The sequence below is a fragment of the Aulostomus chinensis genome, chromosome 17 (assembly GCF_037954235.1).
Source record: "Aulostomus chinensis isolate RoL2024-O1b breed Wild chromosome 17, RoL_Achi_v1.0, whole genome shotgun sequence".
Taxonomy (NCBI): Eukaryota; Metazoa; Chordata; class Actinopteri; order Syngnathiformes; family Aulostomidae; genus Aulostomus; species Aulostomus chinensis.
The window spans coordinates 20708577-20727636 of NC_141336.1; the positions used below are offsets into that span (position 1 = coordinate 20708577).

At 43.2% G+C, this 19060-nt stretch overlaps 3 protein-coding genes across 5 annotated transcripts; 2 read left to right on the forward strand and 1 right to left on the reverse strand.

The window, feature by feature from the left end:
- Positions 1–2352: 2352 nt before the first annotated feature.
- On the forward strand, positions 2353–8902 carry ppp1r14d (protein phosphatase 1 regulatory inhibitor subunit 14D). The gene is made up of 4 exons (XM_086182737.1): positions 2353–2954; positions 7867–7947; positions 8236–8268; positions 8383–8902. The coding sequence occupies exons 1-4, from the start codon at positions 2775–2777 to the stop codon at positions 8443–8445; spliced, it is 357 nt and encodes a 118-aa protein (XP_086038863.1). The 5' UTR covers positions 2353–2774; the 3' UTR covers positions 8446–8902.
- On the reverse strand, positions 6592–14106 carry zfyve19 (zinc finger, FYVE domain containing 19). 2 transcript variants are annotated; one of them, XM_086182736.1, is made up of 12 exons: positions 13728–14106; positions 13526–13647; positions 13381–13434; positions 13148–13305; positions 12908–13050; positions 12654–12762; positions 12306–12524; positions 11904–11980; positions 10985–11086; positions 10726–10889; positions 10401–10505; positions 6592–7235 (listed from the first exon to the last, which is right to left on the reverse strand). In XM_086182736.1, exons 1-11 carry the CDS (start codon positions 13779–13781, stop codon positions 10427–10429), a joined length of 1281 nt encoding a protein of 426 aa, XP_086038862.1. In that variant the 5' UTR covers positions 13782–14106; the 3' UTR covers positions 6592–7235; positions 10401–10426. The 2 variants fall into 2 exon arrangements, with proteins under 2 accessions (XP_086038862.1, XP_086038861.1); XM_086182735.1 differs by lacking the exon at positions 6592–7235 and having other exon boundaries at positions 9598–10505; positions 13728–14105.
- Positions 13979–18129, forward strand: bub1bb (BUB1 mitotic checkpoint serine/threonine kinase Bb). Of its 2 annotated transcripts, none has more exons than XM_086182733.1 (9): positions 13979–14119; positions 15075–15241; positions 15321–15380; positions 15464–15608; positions 15695–15891; positions 15982–16148; positions 16589–16782; positions 16868–16968; positions 17214–18129. In XM_086182733.1, exons 2-9 carry the CDS (start codon positions 15099–15101, stop codon positions 17497–17499), a joined length of 1293 nt encoding a protein of 430 aa, XP_086038859.1. In that variant the 5' UTR covers positions 13979–14119; positions 15075–15098; the 3' UTR covers positions 17500–18129. The 2 variants fall into 2 exon arrangements, with proteins under 2 accessions (XP_086038859.1, XP_086038860.1); XM_086182734.1 differs by lacking the exon at positions 13979–14119 and adding an exon at positions 14198–14314.
- The last annotated feature ends 931 nt before the right edge of the window (positions 18130–19060 follow it).

Sequence of the window (19060 nt, forward strand, 5' to 3'; positions counted from 1 at the left end):
ATTAACAATTCATTTTGCAGGGATTGCGAGACACTCAAAATGACTTATTACTAGCATGTCGACAGCTGCTTGTATTAACTTTCACTGCCAGAAGAGGGAGACAAATACATCCGTTTTCTACCGCTTATCCTTTTAAGGGTAGGGAGACAAATATTTCACATTATGGCTTTAAAAAAAATATGACGAGCACCGGCAGTACTCTGCTTCTATAAATGTCCATATAATTGGTGTAGTATTTTAAGGAACCTTAGAGGAGAAGTTTTAACCTTTTCAGAGGCTGGACTGCAGACCAATTACTGACCCAGCACTCTTCTTTTTTGGATTTCTAAATCAAAAATAAGTTTGCTATGTTGGATATGATGGCAGCAAAATGCAGCTTCTACTTGTGAGGGATTGTCTAGTTCCTCATTCGTAATTTATCATGTTCACCCATCCCATATCAGAAGCTGAAGTTGTGTTTTTTGCACGCGTTGTGAGTTACTGGCTCGGCTTCAGAGGCTCCCCGGTATTTTAGCTTTGATACAGAAGGTGGCAGTGTGATCCCGCGTACAGCTGAAGGGGCCTCGGGGGGATTATGACTGTAATACATCATTTTTGGCTCATTTTGCCTCGATTGCGCCTAACAGTCAATACGAGATTATTACAGAGCTCGTTTTCTCGGTTGATGTCACTGAGCCGTTTCCTGAGCAGAGTCATGATGACACCCCTGAGCCTGTCAGATTAGGGGAAATTTCAAACTGTGGATGACACCATTGAATTGCGTCACAATTCCAGTGTAAATTCATATAATTATTTACCAGCTTCCTGACAACCCCCCACGCCATCATAGAGCCAGGCCTGGTCTGAGGTGAGAGGGACCAACATAGGTCTCCAGTCTGCCCCCCCCCCCCCCACCACCACCACCACTTTTTTTTTTTTTTTTTTTTTTTTAGAAAACCCAGCAGTGCAGAACCAAGACGCATAGATGAGGTGAATGAATTTGTTTGCCTGGAAAGGTGAGCTGCTGGAAGCGCTCAATAATTTAGTGTTTGTAACAGACGGTGCATCAGTGGGTGGACACTCACAGCGATGGCTGATTCATAGTCGCTGCCAAAACAAAAAAACCTCAACCCTATTATTCATATCGTAATAGGATCTGTGGAACCTCTGTGGCATTTTGTCACTGATGTCTCAGTTATAAAAATTTTGCAGTGGGACGTATCATCTTTTCCAATGTGTGACCTTGGAGTATTTGCTCCTGTTGATGTCACTCATATGAATGTCTTTTTTTTTTCAAGACGTTGTTGACATTTGACCTCGAGACAACCGTAAGTAGTGCTCGCCAGTTCATCCATTATTCATGGGTGTGTAACTGAGGATGCCAAGGATTATTAAATGTACACCTGATGATGCCTCTTATAAAAGAGGAGGTAGGTACCACACCAGAGAAACCCTGGCTCACCTGTCGGGAGACCCAGCCATTGTTTGGCTGTCCAACTTTGATGCTTTTATGGCACCGACTGAAAACTTTGGATTATTGACAGATGCCTGGTCATTCAATGCAATTTTATCCAGCCGCAAGGTTCATTTTGTGTTGCCTGATGTAAAAATAAACACATACGAATAATATAAAGAATAATAAAACAAAATTCATGAAAAAAGTTTTAAAAACGACAATAAATATGAATAATTCTATCAATAAATTATAAAATAATGACTTTGTGCTTGGATTTTTGTGAGGTAAAAATGCAAAAATACAAATCCAAGCGTAAACCAAGCAAAAAAGAAGAGAGGAAGAGATTGCGGTACACAGACAAACTGTGTGAACGTTTGTTTTTGTTTGGGCAACTATAGAGTAAATCTCCAAGCTCCGGTTTATGTTGTTAAACTGCTTTATGTCAACATGATGAAACAGGAAGGTGAGGAGTTGAAACGAACTTGTGGGCTGAGAGCTAAACCCAGAGATTTGAGCTGTCACGAGTCGTGCGATTTTCATGTTGTTCAGATGTATTTTGACGGTATTACAACTGAAAGAACTTGTATTGGTTTGGGAACATAGGAGCTCCCGTCATGTCAAACTTGTTTTTTTTCCTCACTTATCGTACGGAATGAAAAAGTAGACAAATTTGATGATGGGTTTTTATGTTTCGAACAGTGGGAGCGCCTCACCAAATAAAACCAGCCTTCTCTTATCATGTGTGGTAGGAGGGAAGGCTGTCTTGGTTTCAGCTGTATACCTGATGTGATCGCCCCCCCCCCCCTCCCATGGGTTTATTGCTACAACCGACCTATGCTCTCCCGCTACGAGACATAGCCGACACACAACCTTCTGCGGCGCGCACGCACAAATGCACAGGCGCACCGAAACACGCACGAAGGCATATCTCATTACCATCCTCCTGATAGTGCAGGCAGTGGGTGTTTCGAGAGGAGGAGGGAGAGCAACACAGTGAGCTGAGAGAGAGAGAGTGAGAGAGTGTGTGTGTGTGTGAGAGAGAGAGAGAGAATGAGAGAGAGAGAGAGAGAGAGAGAGAGAGGGGGGACAGGCAGAGAACCAGAGGCAGCATTATAGAGAGGGGAGCGCACGGACATTCAACGAGACCACAGGAGATCCGTGTGGGAAAAGCCCACAAGAAAGGAGAGGCAAGAGATTAGCCTGTGGATCTATCTGTCTGTGTGTGTGTGTGAGAGAGAGAGAGAGAGAGAGAGAGAGAAAGACACACACACACACACACACACACAGACAGAGAGAGAGCTCAGTGTGTTTCCACGGTTCTCCTGAGGCCGTGGCAGCCATGGCGTCAGAGCCCAGCACCCAGGCCAGGGTGATGTTCCAGTCCACAGACAAAACAGAGGAGCCGGCGCACCGCAAGCTGGGCAAGCTGACAGTCAAGTACAACCGCAAGGACCTGCAGAGGAGGCTGGATATAGAGGAGTGGATCGACGAGCAGCTGCACCTGCTGTTTGACTGTGAGGTAGGGTTGGGTTGGCTCACTCACAAACACACACGCACGCACACGCACACACACACACACACTGGGATCAGTGTGTGGGGAGGATGGCAGGGAAACACAGGAGGCACTGACCTTCTATCCATCATACATGAGAGGGAGAAGAGGTGATCGTGGGTGGGAGTCTTGAAGCTGCATTTACAGTCCCGGCTGTGTGACGTGCACCAGAGTTTTATACAAAAATAGGAGAGTTCAGATTATTTGGGACTGAAGTCATTAGACTGTCTGTTTAAAGATGTGGTTGAACACATTCAGACATCCAAAGACTGTTTTACACAGACTGAAGTGGAGTGAACGAATTCTTCATGGCTCAGCGGTGACAGTCATGAAATAATAACAACTCAGCGCTGCAAAAGTGATGAAAATAGAACTCAAATGACAGACTAAGATATTTGTGGACATTTTGTCATCACGTTGGAGTCTCTCTTTTTGTGTATGTGTGTGTGTGTGTGTGTGTGTTTTCCACCTACATGTAGAGGATAATTGAGGATGATTAGATATTAGAAAGCATTGCCGCTTGCAGGCAAAACCACCATGTCTGCTCATCATTTCCATTATGTGCCCAATTAATGACTTCATTGCATAGATGGTCATGTTTATGTAGCAACGTAACAGCATCAGCTAGCGCGCACACACACACACACACACACACACACACACATACTCATAACGGCACTCCAGCATGGTGGGATACAATCCAATTATGTCAGAGGCTCCATATTGACTTGCTTGGCATTCTCGGAAGGGAAACCATGGCAACAGATGTCTCATCGCCCACATGAGGCAGCATGGCACAGCGGAATCAGGAATGCCTGTTCAGGAGCGTGAGCTTTCTAATGACGACGCAGAACCGATGACAACATCGCCCCCGTCTCATGCTGGAGAGGGCAGTGTTTCTCATTTAATCGCTTTACCGCACAGAGACCCTGCAGCCACCTCTTTAGCCTTTTGCATATGTCAGATAAAAAATGGGAAAACATTAGCATACTTTCTCCCATGCGCCTGACTTGCAGCTACTGAACTTCTCTGACGCAAATGAGATGAAATCTCCAGTTCCCTCTGCTCACCTTTTTTCTGGAGATAGTGCCATCAAGAGCTGGGTACTTTAATTTTAAAACACTTAACACAGCTGTCAATACTGCGGTGCTCTTATCCTCATCACAGCGCCTGTTTTATGAGCTTTCTTCTATCTTCCCTCCCAGCATTCTTCCCAGTGGTAATCTATGGTAATATGCTTGCAGAGCCGAGGGTGGAATAAATCACATTAGCAGAAACCAGGACATCCGGATAACAAAAAAGAGAAAAGATCCGTAGTCTTTCTCTGTCTACTCTTTTGATCTTGTCCCAGAAACATACAATTACTGCACATTTGCAGTTCATAGCCTCTCATAATCTGGCTCTAACATGATTTAACATCAGGATTAGCATGCAGAACATGTACAACACAGATAGATGTTTCCCTAGCAGGCTGGAGGATGAGAGTGTGATCGATGAGACGGGGAGAGATACCAATAACGCTGGAAAAGTCTTTGATTCAATCAAGATAAAGCCCGTCAGCATGTTTTCAAGTTCTTTACAATTTGACTGGGGACAGTTTGCTAATCTCTATGTACTTCCCATAAGAAAACATGGCCTTCCTCTCTTTGTTGGGATGTCTCTCTTGTGTAGGATTAGGCCTGTCCATGTCTATTGGCCTCGCGTCATGAATTTTGCATGGCCTCAGGGGAAGGTTACTCTGTGGGTTCTATGAGTCTTCCGAATGCAGGCATTTACCAACAGTCCCCAGCATTGCTTCCTAAATTATTAAACCACATCTCTAATTTATACAAATGCTGACTTGGATTAGCTACCTTTCCTTACACACAGTCAAAGAAACTTTAAACTTGAGAAGAAGAGGCACTTGCACGAGTTTTGCCGTGACAGTGACGGACTAAAGTCAAACTTTGCTGAAGGACACACTTTCATCACACGAGGTTTAAGCCTGCCTGTTTCAGCATTCTTGTATGATTAAGTAAACACAATTATGCCCTCCTTAAACTTTTATGAATATTTTGATACATTAGCAGTGCTTGCTTTTCTCTAACAGGAAAATGGAAGGGTCTGATAAGTTAAAAACACACTGCCATCTTCTAAAAACAGTTAGATATCCGGGGCACGGTTTCCTCATCATCATGACAGGAAAAACATAGTACGTGGAATGGAGCCAAACTGTGTTACATGTCTTATTTTGTTATTGCAACATTTCCAGCTTTAAATTTCAGCAGATAACAATAAATGCGGTGGTACGAACAGCAGAGGGAGTTTAAAGTAAAAAATAAATTGACCTCAGCAGCCTGAAACAAGGACAGATGTATTCCTCTGCTGGGTATTGAGAGTAACAGTGAATTTTCTGTGTAGTTAAATCAGAAGAATTGAAAAAAGAAAATGATGACACTCTTGAATGAAGACGGTCTCATGTGGAGTGATTGTTCAGGAGGGAATGTTGGCCAGCAGGTGGTGATCAGGTAAAGGTAAATTAGCTCCCACAATCAAGAAACAGATGATCTATGTCGGTTTTTAATGTCGTGGTAATCTGATCGGTAGAGTTTCATGAAATGACATCAATACACTTGCAATGGACCGAAGTGTTGACCGCAGGTGGCAAGTTGCTAAAACCACTGAATGAACTACTGTAGATGGTGATCAATACCCAATATCAGTCCGATCAGTGTTGAAGGGTCACTCGGGCTAGCTGATGTCACTCAAGTAATCACTAAACACCTTTTAACATCGACAACTCGTCTGAAATCAAAGAGCATCAGAGTGCAGCGGAGGTTAAGGACATCAAGGTCTTGTGAAAATACAAGAAATATAGAAATAAAAACCCAACGTATTATTTCGTCTGCGCTGCAGTCTGAGGCCGCCGTCTGCTGAGAGCCACTTTGATATTCATGAATTCCAATATTAGTGGCAACATTCATTTTAGCTTCAGTGTATTGCTTTTGACTTCAAAAAGTGCTGCTGAGACATTTCCGCCCAGAGGCCTCATTAAAATGCCATTTTCCTTTGATAACGACAGGAACTCTCAACAGCTGAAAATTGTGCCGGCACACAACATGAAAAAATGAAGTTACTGGGAGGGTCCTCTCATCTCAGAGATAAATGCATGTGCTCCTCTCGTAACTGACGGGTGGTCTGCATGGGCACAAGCGGACAGGAAAGGTTTAAATACCGTAGAGTTAATCAAGTGGTGCAGTAGAGAACTGGACCTGTTTTACTCAAAGGCTAAAGCACATATATTTTCCTCTTATATCCTCTACACATAAAAGGCTTCTGTCACTCACCTTCTTGTTACAACAGGCAGACCGCTTATCAAAATTACAGACGCAATATATACGGAAGCTGAGAATGGCCTTGTTCACTTGTACTATATTTTTAATGCTGTTATCCCAAGATCGCAGCTTAATTTAATTTAATATATTGTTTATTTTTACAGCAGCTGCACACAGTTAAAAGTAACTGCATCAGAGTTAACTAGCAGCTAATTTACATCTCTTGTCCTTGCATAAAAAAATAAAATCACAGTACGAGAAGACAACACAAGAAAATACATAAAAGTCCCTCAGTGTGGGCTGTTCTTGGCTCACACACAGCAAAGGAAAGAGAGCAGGTTTTATGTTATTGTTATAAAGGGCTGCTGTAGCTTCATGTTAGTGCTATCAGACAAAAATACAACGCACATTAAAAGCTAAGCTGCAACATCCTACAGCCAAAAACATGAAGGATATGCAACACACAGATCGACCCACTGCTTCAAATGTCACCTGGAGGTGTTGGACTAATCTGGTCAAACCACCGTTTAACAGAAAAGCTGGTAAAGCAAAGCCCACGCGATACAGAAATGAACTGCATTAACCCAAGAAAGGAAGAAAAAAACAAGAAAAAAGCCTGAGTTCAGCCTTGTTTGTGTCCCGCAGGTATCAGCAGAATCACTCCGGGTCCAAGCTGGCAGCATGTATCAATTAGAGGGGGGCACAGGGGACTCTGCAGGGAGGGTCCATCTATTCCACCACTCAGCACTTCCACATTGATTAGCTCTCTCCTCATCCTGAAAACTGTGTGAGCCCCATCCTCAGCAGCCATGAAAACGCCCCAACCGGAAAATATTCGCCTTAAAATGAAGTCCCAGTTTGTCAAATAAGAGTGTTCACCTGCTGACTCCAGATATCAGGATCCCTCCAGGGAGCCCGCTCCTTTCCTCTGAAACTGAAGTTGAAAGCTTGTGATATGAATTGATTCCTTCACTATATTGGCTTTTTAGAACTTCAATCTGCAGTTTTGCATCTGACCAAAGACAGGTTTTGTGTAAACAGAGGCTTCATTTCACTTCTTGTATTTGTACTTTATACACATTGTGAGACAAGCTACCTCAACAGCTGATATTAATACTCTTTAAAAAATATTTAAACTGGAAATAATGTACTGCTGAGCTCAATAGTAGTTGGGTAAATGTCCATAATTCTGGAGTTTGTGCTTTTCAGCTTTAATAAGGTGCAGAAAAGATTGTCAATCACATTCAGAAAGTAAGTCAAGTATTAACAATTCGATTTCATTCAGCACAGTAACAGTATTTTACTTATTCACGCATTGCACTTTAAAATCTAAAAACCACGACAGTTTGCAGTCAGTCTACTGGGCTCTATAAAATTCATGTCATGTTGCATCACATCCCGGGTCACAGTCTCTGTAGTTTCCATCTGACTGACTGCTCAGCGGCGTCTTACCAATTTGATCAAGGATGGCAAGCATCGCACATTTTGAAATGTTTGCAAGAGTTTTTGTAGCATGCAGGTCAAAAAGTGAGCGAACGCTGCCTAAACCTTGACCCTTCTTGCAGGAGGAAGAGATCCCGGAGTTAGAGATCGACATAGATGAGCTCCTGGAGCTGACAGATGAGGGGCAAAGATCCCGGCTTCAGGTGAGTTGATCTACATTGACCTACTGACCTGTTTATTTGTTCTCTTTTGTTTAACAGTTTGTGCATGTTTCAGAGAACTGCTACGACACCGCAGCTGTGCAATCAAAGACTAACCAGAGTCCAACATTCTCACGTTTCAACACTTTGTTCCTTCCTAACCTGAGAACATATGGGACTATTTGCTGTGTAGCATAAAAGCTCAACAGTCGCTTGACCTGCTGCAGGAATCTAGCGTTGTGATGTCTGCCGTCCAATGATAGAAGTGAGTCTTTCTCTCTGTGTTTTCAGGAGTTGTTGCAAGAATGCGGAAAGCCAAAAGAGGTGAGACACGAAATTAAGCTTTAATATCATATGAAGTCACGCCTCTATTTTATTGCTTTTATTCTCTGAAAGCTACACGCAGAACAACACGTTTTATCTTCATATCCTCCGTAGGATTTCATCAACGGGCTGCTCTACAGGATAAAGGGTCTACGCAAAATGTCCTTGAAGAAATAATTATAGGTCAAATAAAGAATTGAGGCAATGCGGAACCTCCGATGCCCCGCCCCCTCGCGCACACACACACACACACACACACACACACACACACACACACACACACACACACACACACACACACACACACACACACGTGTTAACTGTTTGGATGCCTGTATATCCAGTTCGTGTCAGTGGGACTCTCCTCAACATCGATGTAACACCTGAACAGTCGGGTTTTAAATGGATTTATTGGGGGGTTGAATTTTCATTTTAATGTATGGACTGCTATAATATCATGTCACCCCTTAACATACCAATATGCACATGTGATAAAAGCTGTATGGACTGTTACTCAGTCAGGTTTTGTTTTTGTTTTTTTGTCTGCACATTTTTGGTTGCCTATTTATGTACATAAATATTTTTGGTCTGACAATCGTGTTATATGTCAAAATAAAATGGAACATTTTCAAGACACGACTATCGATTTTTAAACAATCTGATTTCACGAGTAAGTGAACGAGAGTGTGGTATCGTCCTGTATTATTTATTCCACATATACACATACGTATGTCCACATGCCTATTAAACCCATCAAGCTATAGAACCAATAAAACTAGCCAGCAGCTGCAGTTTCCCCTCATTACTGCTCCCATTAACTGCTTTCGCTGAAGGGTGGAAATCAGGGTATCATTTACAGGGAGCAATGTTCTGTTTTCTGGCATACATTTTTCAACAGACTGATGGAAACAAAGGAGATGTTGACATGTCACATCTAGGAGTAAACACAGCAAAATCAGCAGCAGGAAGGTCCATTAAGTTTGCATCCATTATCTTCTTCCATTTCCTGTCTGTGGTGTGTGCATGACATGGCCAGAAATGGCAAACACATTAATGACCTCCATACAAACCTTAATGGAGCAAGGCCCCCGGAGGAAAAGTGTAATTACGGTTTCTCCTCAGTTGACGAGACAGTGATGCACACTGATGAAACAGCACTCTGCTCTTCTCTCTGTCATACACAGAGGGTCTTTCTGGCTAAAGGCTCCATTACAGTAATTCGCCTGGATCGGCCTACTTCTACTCCTCTGACACCGAGGCCATCTTTACTGGAAGACTACACTTCTGGAAAGGCCTGCCAGACAATTCTGCTGAGTGACACGATCTGTGATGAAAACATTTTTTCTAAAAAAAAAAAAAGGTTTCAGATTTTTAAAACGAAAGAAATATACCCTGCACTTCCTGGAAGATGCTACATGGCGCCTAACACTTCTGCACCCGTTATAATGAAATTACACGCAAGGACAAGAAAGGCAACACTCATGTTGGACTCCCAGCCAAACATAGATTACAAGAGTGGCTGTGGTGCCTGCCAAAAGAAAACAAAGCCCTCAGTAATCCTTTTATACGGACTCCAGTGTGCTTCTTTAGTCCAGAGCTGACAGTCTGGGGTTGCACATCATTCTAGATCACCTCATGTATTCTGAATTTGTTAAAAAAAAAAAACAACTCCAAAATAATCAAATTCTGACAAGTGCAAAGTGCAGCTATGATAAGCCTTTGTTGGTTTTAGGAAGTAGGACAAGTGACATAAAGAAGATTTCAGTTGAAGAGTTGCAAACTGGGAGTAGAAGCTGTGCTGTGGTATTGCTAAAATATCAACACTGTCAGGCAAGATCTGCTAAATGCACTTAATTCTATTTTTGTGTACTGAAAGAAGATCACAACTATATTTAACTTAACATACATGTTGTGTACGTTTACATTAAAGTTTCTGTCGATGTCTAGTCGGTCTTAACCCACAGTCATTTCTCCCTTGCATCAATTAAGGGAAAGAGATGCTGTTCTTCCTGTGAATGACTGGTTAAGATAAGTTACAGCTTAAAATTCAGGCTTAATTTGAAGAAATGACACTGTTTTCTTAATAAATGGCCACGTAAGTATAAAGCACAAGTCTAACAGTGATGACTGACCAGAGCCTGACAGCAAAGTCTCACTATCAGGTCTTCCTTTTCTTCTTCGGTGCAGTGTAGTTGCTGGTGTGATGCTCCTTCCTGTCGTATTTGTCATGTCCTTCCCTGGGGAAATAATGGAGCGTGGATTGATAATTCATCACACTAAATACTTTATATTCATGCTGCTGAACAGTATGGCACCAGCTTGCCTACATCTTATCTGGGTCATGGTAAGAATTCCAAATTAGGCGTCTTGATTTGGCATCAGAGTGAAGATTTCAAATGGGAAGCTCTTTTACAAGACTGGAGTTGTTATTATTCAAAGTGGCAATTGATGTTCTACCTGAAGCAGCGGCTGCAGTAGAGGTCTCCGTCACAGGTGTGGCAGCGAAGGGTGGCGTCCTGGTTACAGATACAGCACCATGGGAGTTCATCTTCATCACTGTCTGAGGCCTGATGTGCAACAGCTGCTGCTGAAATCTGACTCCTGGCTGCTGGAGCACGAGTCTGTCAAAGACACCGAAGCAACAAGGAATTATATTTGTTTCTTTATTATTAATGTGGAAAAAATATAAATGTTTTAATAGAATATTGCTATGTACTGATTTCTTTGAGGTTGCTTTCTTCTCTGTGTTCCTGGGTCCACTGTGTTCTAAAGGTATGTTGTAGCCACTGGCCCCATCTAGAGCAGCTTCTTCTGAGAACTACAACAGACACGCGCACATTTTAGCTTTGGAGCGCACTTCCCCCCACATTGTGATAGACATGTTTCTCAAGCTCCCAAAGACTGTTTTTCATTGTTGCTTCACTCCTTTGTGGTTCCAGAAAGCAGAAAGAGTCAACCAGACATATTTAGCGTGAAGCTAAAGCTGTTCCATGGTCATCGACTACTAACAACAGCTAAACTGTTCAAAATGTCCGTCCACAAACTCTCAAGTGCATAGACCCATATAATCTGTGTCTTCTTCATCCAACCGTAGGCTCAGTAATGTACAAACACTTTGATTTGAGCTAAAAACAAACTATAACACTTCTGGGTTCAGCGCGACAGAAGATGAGCAGGGATCAGTTGGTTCGACTGACTGCACAAGCCGGTTGCGCTCGGACAAAGAAGCGTAGGACGAATGGTGAACCAGCGCTGAACCGGAATGTAATAGTTCATTTGTTTCTAGTTCAAAACAAAGTGTGTGTGGATAACGAAGGTGTGGATTATTACAGATGATGTGCTTGTGAGTTCCTACACAAACATGAGGCCATGGAGCATCGTTAGCTTTGAGCTAAAATATATGGCTGGCTCAGCGATGCAGAAAAATATTAAGACAACTAAATGTGAGTACTTAAAAGGCAAAATGCCCTCCTTGGGCGAAGTATCACTTTTAATTGGTACTGCAAATGATTAAATGACAAAATAACAGCCCCTCGTGGTGACCCCAAGCCGACTCAAGATCAACTCCACAGGTTGTATGTGCGACTTTTTTTTATCATCTGTGTTACGTCTTTATTCAGCCATAAACCCCAAACCTGTTTCAACAGCCTTGCAATAGTTTCCTCCTCCGTCTCCTCATCACTGTCAGGGTGCTTGAGGTCATCCATGGTCACTAAACGTGACACGAAAAATACATAAATTAATAGAATTCTGACACAATTAGGTATTCACACATACGTCACGGCCACATTTTTTTTCTACTTTCTAAGCATTTGGTTAATTTTGCATACACAGTGAAGACAATGTAGTAATGTATCGTAATACCAAAACAAAATTATTCAAAAAACTTTATATATACGCTTTATTCCAATTTTCTAACATGCTGGTGTGAAGTTATGGATCATAAATAAGGGGAGTGGTTTTCCAAGATCGAGACCATATTATACAAACACTAATTGCATGCATAAAGCATCAGGTTTTACATGAATCTGGGGTACCTTTGTCTGGGTCCTGCCCTTTTAGCTGTGCCAGCCTCTTGGCCATGTGGAGGACCTGCTCTTGAGAGTGGTGGTCCCTCCTCAGCTCCTCCTTGGCCTGCTCTAGCAGACGGGATGTCTCAGCCTCAAGCTGTTTCCTGGCATCCTGGTTCTCCTCCAAATTGTCCTCTAATGTTGTATCCTCCCCCTTGTTGAGGTCATTCATACGGCCATCTACACCTGAAGATGGAATTACAGTCCGTCATAATATAATCTTTATTAGAGTTAGGCTTGCATAAACAATGATATAGTGGCACAGTGATGAATAATTGAATGTGGGTGAAGTCAGAGAGCAGAATAACATCTTACTGCATTCAGGATTGAGCTGCTGATTGTCTATGGCAACTTCTTCGGTCATCTGAGAAAGTAGATCATTGGCTTGTTCCGTCTGAGTCCTCCTATCTGGTGGCTGGTGCACCTGGACACATGAATGCAAGGAGCACTTTGTCAGTGATTGTAACAGATTATTTACATAGCATGCAGTTCCTTCTAGATAACTGTAAACTCTGAGAAAGAGCTGTAGTGTTTGACAACAGACACAAGTAGGCAGGGGCTCTGCTCACAGGTGGAGGAGCTTGCGAGGGTAACGGCTGACCCCTCAAAGCTGCCAGACGGTCCTCCATCTCCGCTGCAGAGGGCACCGGCTGGCTGGGAGCTTTTAGAGCAGCGAGGCGAGTCTCAAGCTCTTTTTCAGATGGGACAGACTCTACGTAAGTGGTTAAAAGCTTCAATTAGTCAAGGAGAATTTTTTTTTTATTATTGTAAGAGGAAAAGTGGAGGTGCTGTGAATGTGAATGTAATACTTGGCGTGGTGTCCTCTTTCAGCTTTTGAAGCCTTTCAGCTATGGCCTGATCTTCCTTACTCAGGCCTTTGATTGGAGGAGGACCTGCTTTAGGATTTCTACTGGCTCCATGTGCAACGGGCTGCCCTTGCTGTTTCGCTTCAAGTGCAGCAACCCGTCTGTGAAACAAAGCATACATTTGTCACATGAAAAAAGACAAAGCACCATGTTTGCACATTTGATCATATACATACTTTTTGTAGTTTTCAGGAGGGGACCATCTTCCACTGTTGTTTGGAGGACCCCCACTGAAGCACAGAAAAAGGAAGACAGGGGTGGAACTGCCAGGTTTGGTAACTGATTAAATAGCTCCAATCCTTTGCTTTGTCTGATTCTTACCCTGTCAGATTAGCATGGCATTGCTTGCAGACCTTCTGCTGGGTGTTGCCACAGCGAGGCACCACAGCACTGAGAGTCAGACAGCTGGGGCAGAAGGAGCGGCCGCAGCTCTTACAACCCAGCTACAACAGCAGTACACAGTTTAAGTCTTTACAATACCTCAAGATGGAAATCGTGTTAGCCATCAAGGTCTCAGCGTTACCTCCTTCTTGAAGAGACTGAACTTGGAAGCACAACCATAACACCGGCCGTCCATTCCGACACGTCTCCAACAGACAAGCGCGCTTTGTGTGGCTTATATTGCTACCGGGAAGGCGAGCGACTCCTTTTACAATAATTTAGCAGGTAGCTAAACCTACTTTCAACACAATCATGCACAACACAGTCAAGCACAATCAAAACAGGAACTATACCGGAAAATGTGACGTGACGTCAGCATACGCTTTCCTGTCTGATTCATCCAATCAACTTCGCTCAAAATCTTCGGCGGTCCCCGTTCAAAACACTGAACTGACCGCTGCACAGCCGGGACAACGTCAGCACCGTAACTGCGTTAATGTGCCACAAAAAAAAAAAAAAACCCTCTTGTGAGAGGTAAGAAAACAAGTATTTTGAAGGCCGTTACTTCTGTTATTGTCTATGACGAGCTAAAATTGCTAACAATGTGAACGGCAAAAGAAAAGAAAAAGTTGCCGAGCTAAGCTAATGTTAGCTCCCGTCACGCTCTCGCTAGCGTTAGCCTGACAGCGTCCAGGAAACAAACCGTTCATCTTCACTCTTGTACAGAGGGTAATAAGTGGACAATAAGCCCCTTTTCCCCCCTAAATTATGTCAATATTGTGTTATGAAAGTTGATAACCTCGTGGTTTTTTTTTTGTCGATGCTCGATGTGGGTCTTAACACGATGCTAAGAAGGTTGACGTTTGAGTAAAAGTACGGAGAAAAAAAAACGTTTATACATTTTTTGTTTTTACAATATAACTATAGCCTCTTGTTCTATCACCTGTATTTTCTGTGTTTGCTATATCTTGTGTGACTGAATTTGTTTCAGTAGTAACACTACATAAGAGTGACGTTATAAATCATCATATACCGTAATTATGTTGCACGATTCATTCACGAAAGTGATGTTAGTGGGGATTTTCAGCCGCAGAAAAACAAAACTTCTTGTGCAAACTCAAAAGCTATATTCGTGTGCAAATTTATGAATACTGTTACTAAGAAATAATCAGAATAATAGCGAGTGAAACTTTCATTACAGTTTCCAAGATGATGTCATCAAATTGTTTGTTTTATTTGACCAACCATGCAAAACCCAAACGTATTTGCTCTAAAAATGTACATTAAAGAGTACCAATGTGAAGCTGTAGGGTTTTCAGCATAATTCCTTGATGAGTGACAAATAGATCATTAATCTGTTATTAAGGTGGATGTTGCACCGTGGAAGCTCTCGTCAGTGCTTTAAATGCAAGAAGAGTTGCAAAATAACCATGAGCAAAAAAGTAAAGTCCTCAGTTACCAGTACCTGATTTGCTTGTGTGTCTGTCAGCTTCTAGTTGAATTAATTTCCACAATGGCTGAAGGAGGTGATGTGGAATGGGAGCTGAGCAAAGAGAACATCCAGCCACTGAGGCGAGGCCGAGCCATGTCAGGCTTACACCAGGCTCTCAGTCAGCGGCAAGATGGGCTCAGCTCTGTCGTCATCCAACAGAGACAGTATGCATACGGCTCAAGATATTCTACCGTAATTGGATAAAAGCAACATTGACTACAATGCAACTTCTCCATATTGCAGGGCTTTTGAGAGTGAACTGCGAATGTATGAGGGAGACGATCCTCTTGATGTCTGGGATCGGTGAGAAGAATAGTTCTGTTTTGTTTGTACATGACATTCTGAATCCGTTTATAATCTTCCTCCTGTGGTTCTGTGTTCAACAGCTATATAAAATGGACGCAGCAGACCTTCCCTCAGGGGGGAAAGGAGAGCAGCCTAACCACCCTGTTGGAGCGAGTCGTGACCAGATTCACAGAGGAAACGCGATATCACAACGACCCTCGCTATGTTGACTTCTGGATTAAATTTGTATGTTGCTGTTTAAATAATTTTCTGTGTTTCCACTTTGATTTAAAGCTGCAACCATCATTTTAAATATGCATTATGTTCCTCAGGCAGGGAACTGTCCCGATCCCATGGACATTTACAGGTACATGCAGGGTCAGGGAATAGGGACGACGCAGGCGGCCTTCTATATCGCCTGGTCTGAAGAATATGAGAATCTGGGCAACTGTCTTAAAGCAGACCGGGTCTACCAGGAAGGATTCAAGAAGTGTGCTGAGCCGCATGATAAGCTCTTACAGTTTCACAAGTATGGATTCCTCCGCTCTAATTTGAGATACCCCCCCCCCCCCTCCTTTGCCCTCAATGTAATCTAAATTATCCGTCTTGTTAAATGTAGGGCTCTGCAGGCACGTGTGTCCCGGCAGGTGATGATGAGCGTGGAGAAGGACGATGACAGTGATGATGAGCCCAAACAAGCTGAGAGGGTTTCTCTAGCTGACCTCAAACAAAGAGGGAAGAAAAAGGCCATCGCCCCGGTTAACAGAACTGGGCCTGCAATCAGAAGTAAGTTCATAGATGCAGATGTTAACGGTGGCGTGAGTAGGACACTAAGGGTTCTGTCTCCAGGTTGGTCCAAAGGTGTGTTGGGTCTGGAAACAAAGTATATTCAGGTGCAATGTTAGCACATTCCTATCTTGATGCAGCATCTAAAATTATTGATGGGGTTTTTTTTTTGCTGATTTTTTAGGGTAATGCCGCACAATTCCAGCTCCACAAGTCCTGCTGCTCCAATAGAATGTCTGCTAATGTGGTCTGATGTCCTTGTACCTTCTATCCGTCAAAACAAATACACAACACATACGTTGTTAAATGCCAGCTTCAGCATCTCCTAACTCATGTGAAGCGATCGGTGCTGATTCTACTGACACTCTGGCATCCTCTGAATAGAAGCAGTGTTGTGTGGAAGGGTTTTAAATTGAGACGTTTGTTGTGTTTGCGTACAGGTATCTCAGGTGGCCTGCAGTCCCACGGCGCTCCTGCCCCCTTCGGTGCCTCCAACAGTCAGTTGGTGATCTTTGATGAGAGCAAGACTCCAAGTGCTGGGCCTTCAGAGCCTAGATTAGAGTCTTGGGTCGCCCCTCCTAGTTCCAGGGCAAAGGAGAACGAACAGAGGCCTGAAAAATGGTGTGACGTCAAGGTAACAGAAAAATAAGTATGAGCTTCTGTAAACATGCGTATTGTAACAAAACAAGTACATTTTGTGTTGCTGATGTTTTTTTCAGATGCCCCAGAAGTCCAAATTTGGACACCCTATGATGCCGCCTCCACCTTCGAAACCCACTTTCCAACCGTTTGTGGAGGAGTCAGACCAGCCACCGACAATGTGAGTTAGGAGTCAGTTAGACAACATCAGTGTGGTTTGTTTGGTATTTGGTGTTAGTATTCCTTCATCTAGTTAAAAAAAAACAAATTAGCTTTATAACAAACTCTACGATTGATGTTCGTTGTGACCTGATTCATGACTTAATGTAAACAATTTAAAAAGTTCTGCCTTTGATTGAAGTGCATCCCCTTTGGCCCAAGTAAATAAGCTCTGTCTGATTTGCTCTGGCATATCACGTCTCTCAGGACGCCATGTAAGATCAACCCGGCGGTGAACACGGTTTTATCAGCACGCAAGCCCTGCAGAGATGAGACTCCTCTGAAGAAGCTTCAGGAGCACCGACAGCAGCAGAAAGAGGCGGAATCTGGAAAACAGGAGCAGAGCATGTACTGTAAAGAGCTGCTGCTCAGCGGTGTCACTGAATTCAGCTTTGAGGAACTGCGCGCTGAACGCTACTTCAAAAAGTTTTCACGGGAATCGCAGGAAGTCAGCGGCCCAAAGGAGCCGGCGAACGCTACTGCTGCAAACTGATGAACCCAGCCAGACTAACATTCTAACTTTTTTTTTTTTTCCTCATAGGTTTTTTTGACCTGATTTTGATGAGATTTTTGAGTTGTATCATGCAACTCGTGTTGTGTGTCTTTTCTCACTCACGTGTCAGTCATCGCTCTGTAGAGTTCAGTTACTCTGAAAGGTGATATGACAGCTTGAGTGCAGCTTTTTTAGAAACCTTTTGAGTTGATGTTACACTACTTTGGTCGTTACAATTTTATGTGGGAAAAAAAAATCTCAGACGGATTCATGAGTCAAGATGGAGGACGATGAGCATTCAGGCTACAGAAACACGTTTTTAAATCTGCTAGAATTCACAGGGTTGTGCTCACTCCTTGTGCATACTGAACATTTCTGCCGTGAAATAGCTCTCCCATTCACTCTTAATTTCAATCTTCCTCCTTGAGAGCACTGATCGTCCTGTGTGCTTTTGTCAGAAGACGTTATGGCTCTCATGAACCCGCGAGTATTAGTGTACACCTCCAGTAGAAGAGAGTTCCACTGAGGTGATCAGCTGGGTTTATGTCTTAGTCTTCGCAAAATGGCCCCTACAGGCCATGTGACATCGATCCTCAATAAACTTGTTAAAATGTCTCGCTAATGACTGTTGTTTGTTTTTTTGACTGAGCGGACTGTAGTAATGCACCGTCAGCAAGCAGGTATCCAATAGAAAGCCTCGATTGTATTCCCGGTAATTGTGTTTGGATTATTAATGAGGCGCACAAACAGAAACCCCAAGAATAACATAGAAGGTGATTTCTTTCTTTCTTCTTTTTTTTTTTCTCTTTCCTTAATTCACCTTCATCCATCTGTTGACCACAAAGCTGCGGGTGTTCTTAGAATTTTAAAGAAAAATCTTTCTAACCAAATGTTAATCGTTGTCCTGCAGAGGTTACCCAGAAGCCTGCTGGCTAAAGTGGAGGGAGTAAACCTAATCTCCTGTGACAATGGGATCCCCTGCACACACACACACACACACACACACACACACAGCCGGTCTGCCCAGCTCATTTTGATGAATGGCTGGAGGATAGGTACAGTAGGTGGTTGGCTCATTAGCAAGTGAAATCCACCCCTTTGCAGTTGTGGGCAGAGCAGGCCTTGGTTAACCTCCGTAAGATGCTGATGTGAGGGCACACTGGCTGCTTCCACGTGGAGCGCTGGAGGAAGTTACTTTAATGAAATATGACACTGCCAGACAAGATCCTCCCAATTGGTGAGTTCCCAAACTGTCTACTTTCAAATTTGGCTTAACACTGAGGGCAGCTGAAATGCAGCGCTAAATGATAGGCAACATGATGCACTCCCATTAATAATAACACAGCACAACCACATCATAATGCAGCATGTATGACTCGCCATCCGACAGGATTTATTAAAAGCTCATCCTGTGCAAGTGAGCAGCCAGCGACAGAAGATAGCAGTTCAGACAGGAAATCCATAGCTCCTTCTCTCGCTGCCGTGGGGAAACGGTCCAAGCAGGCCTCCTCTTAGTGGTTGTCAGGCCTCGGGCTCAGGGGAGAGTTCTACCTCCACTGCT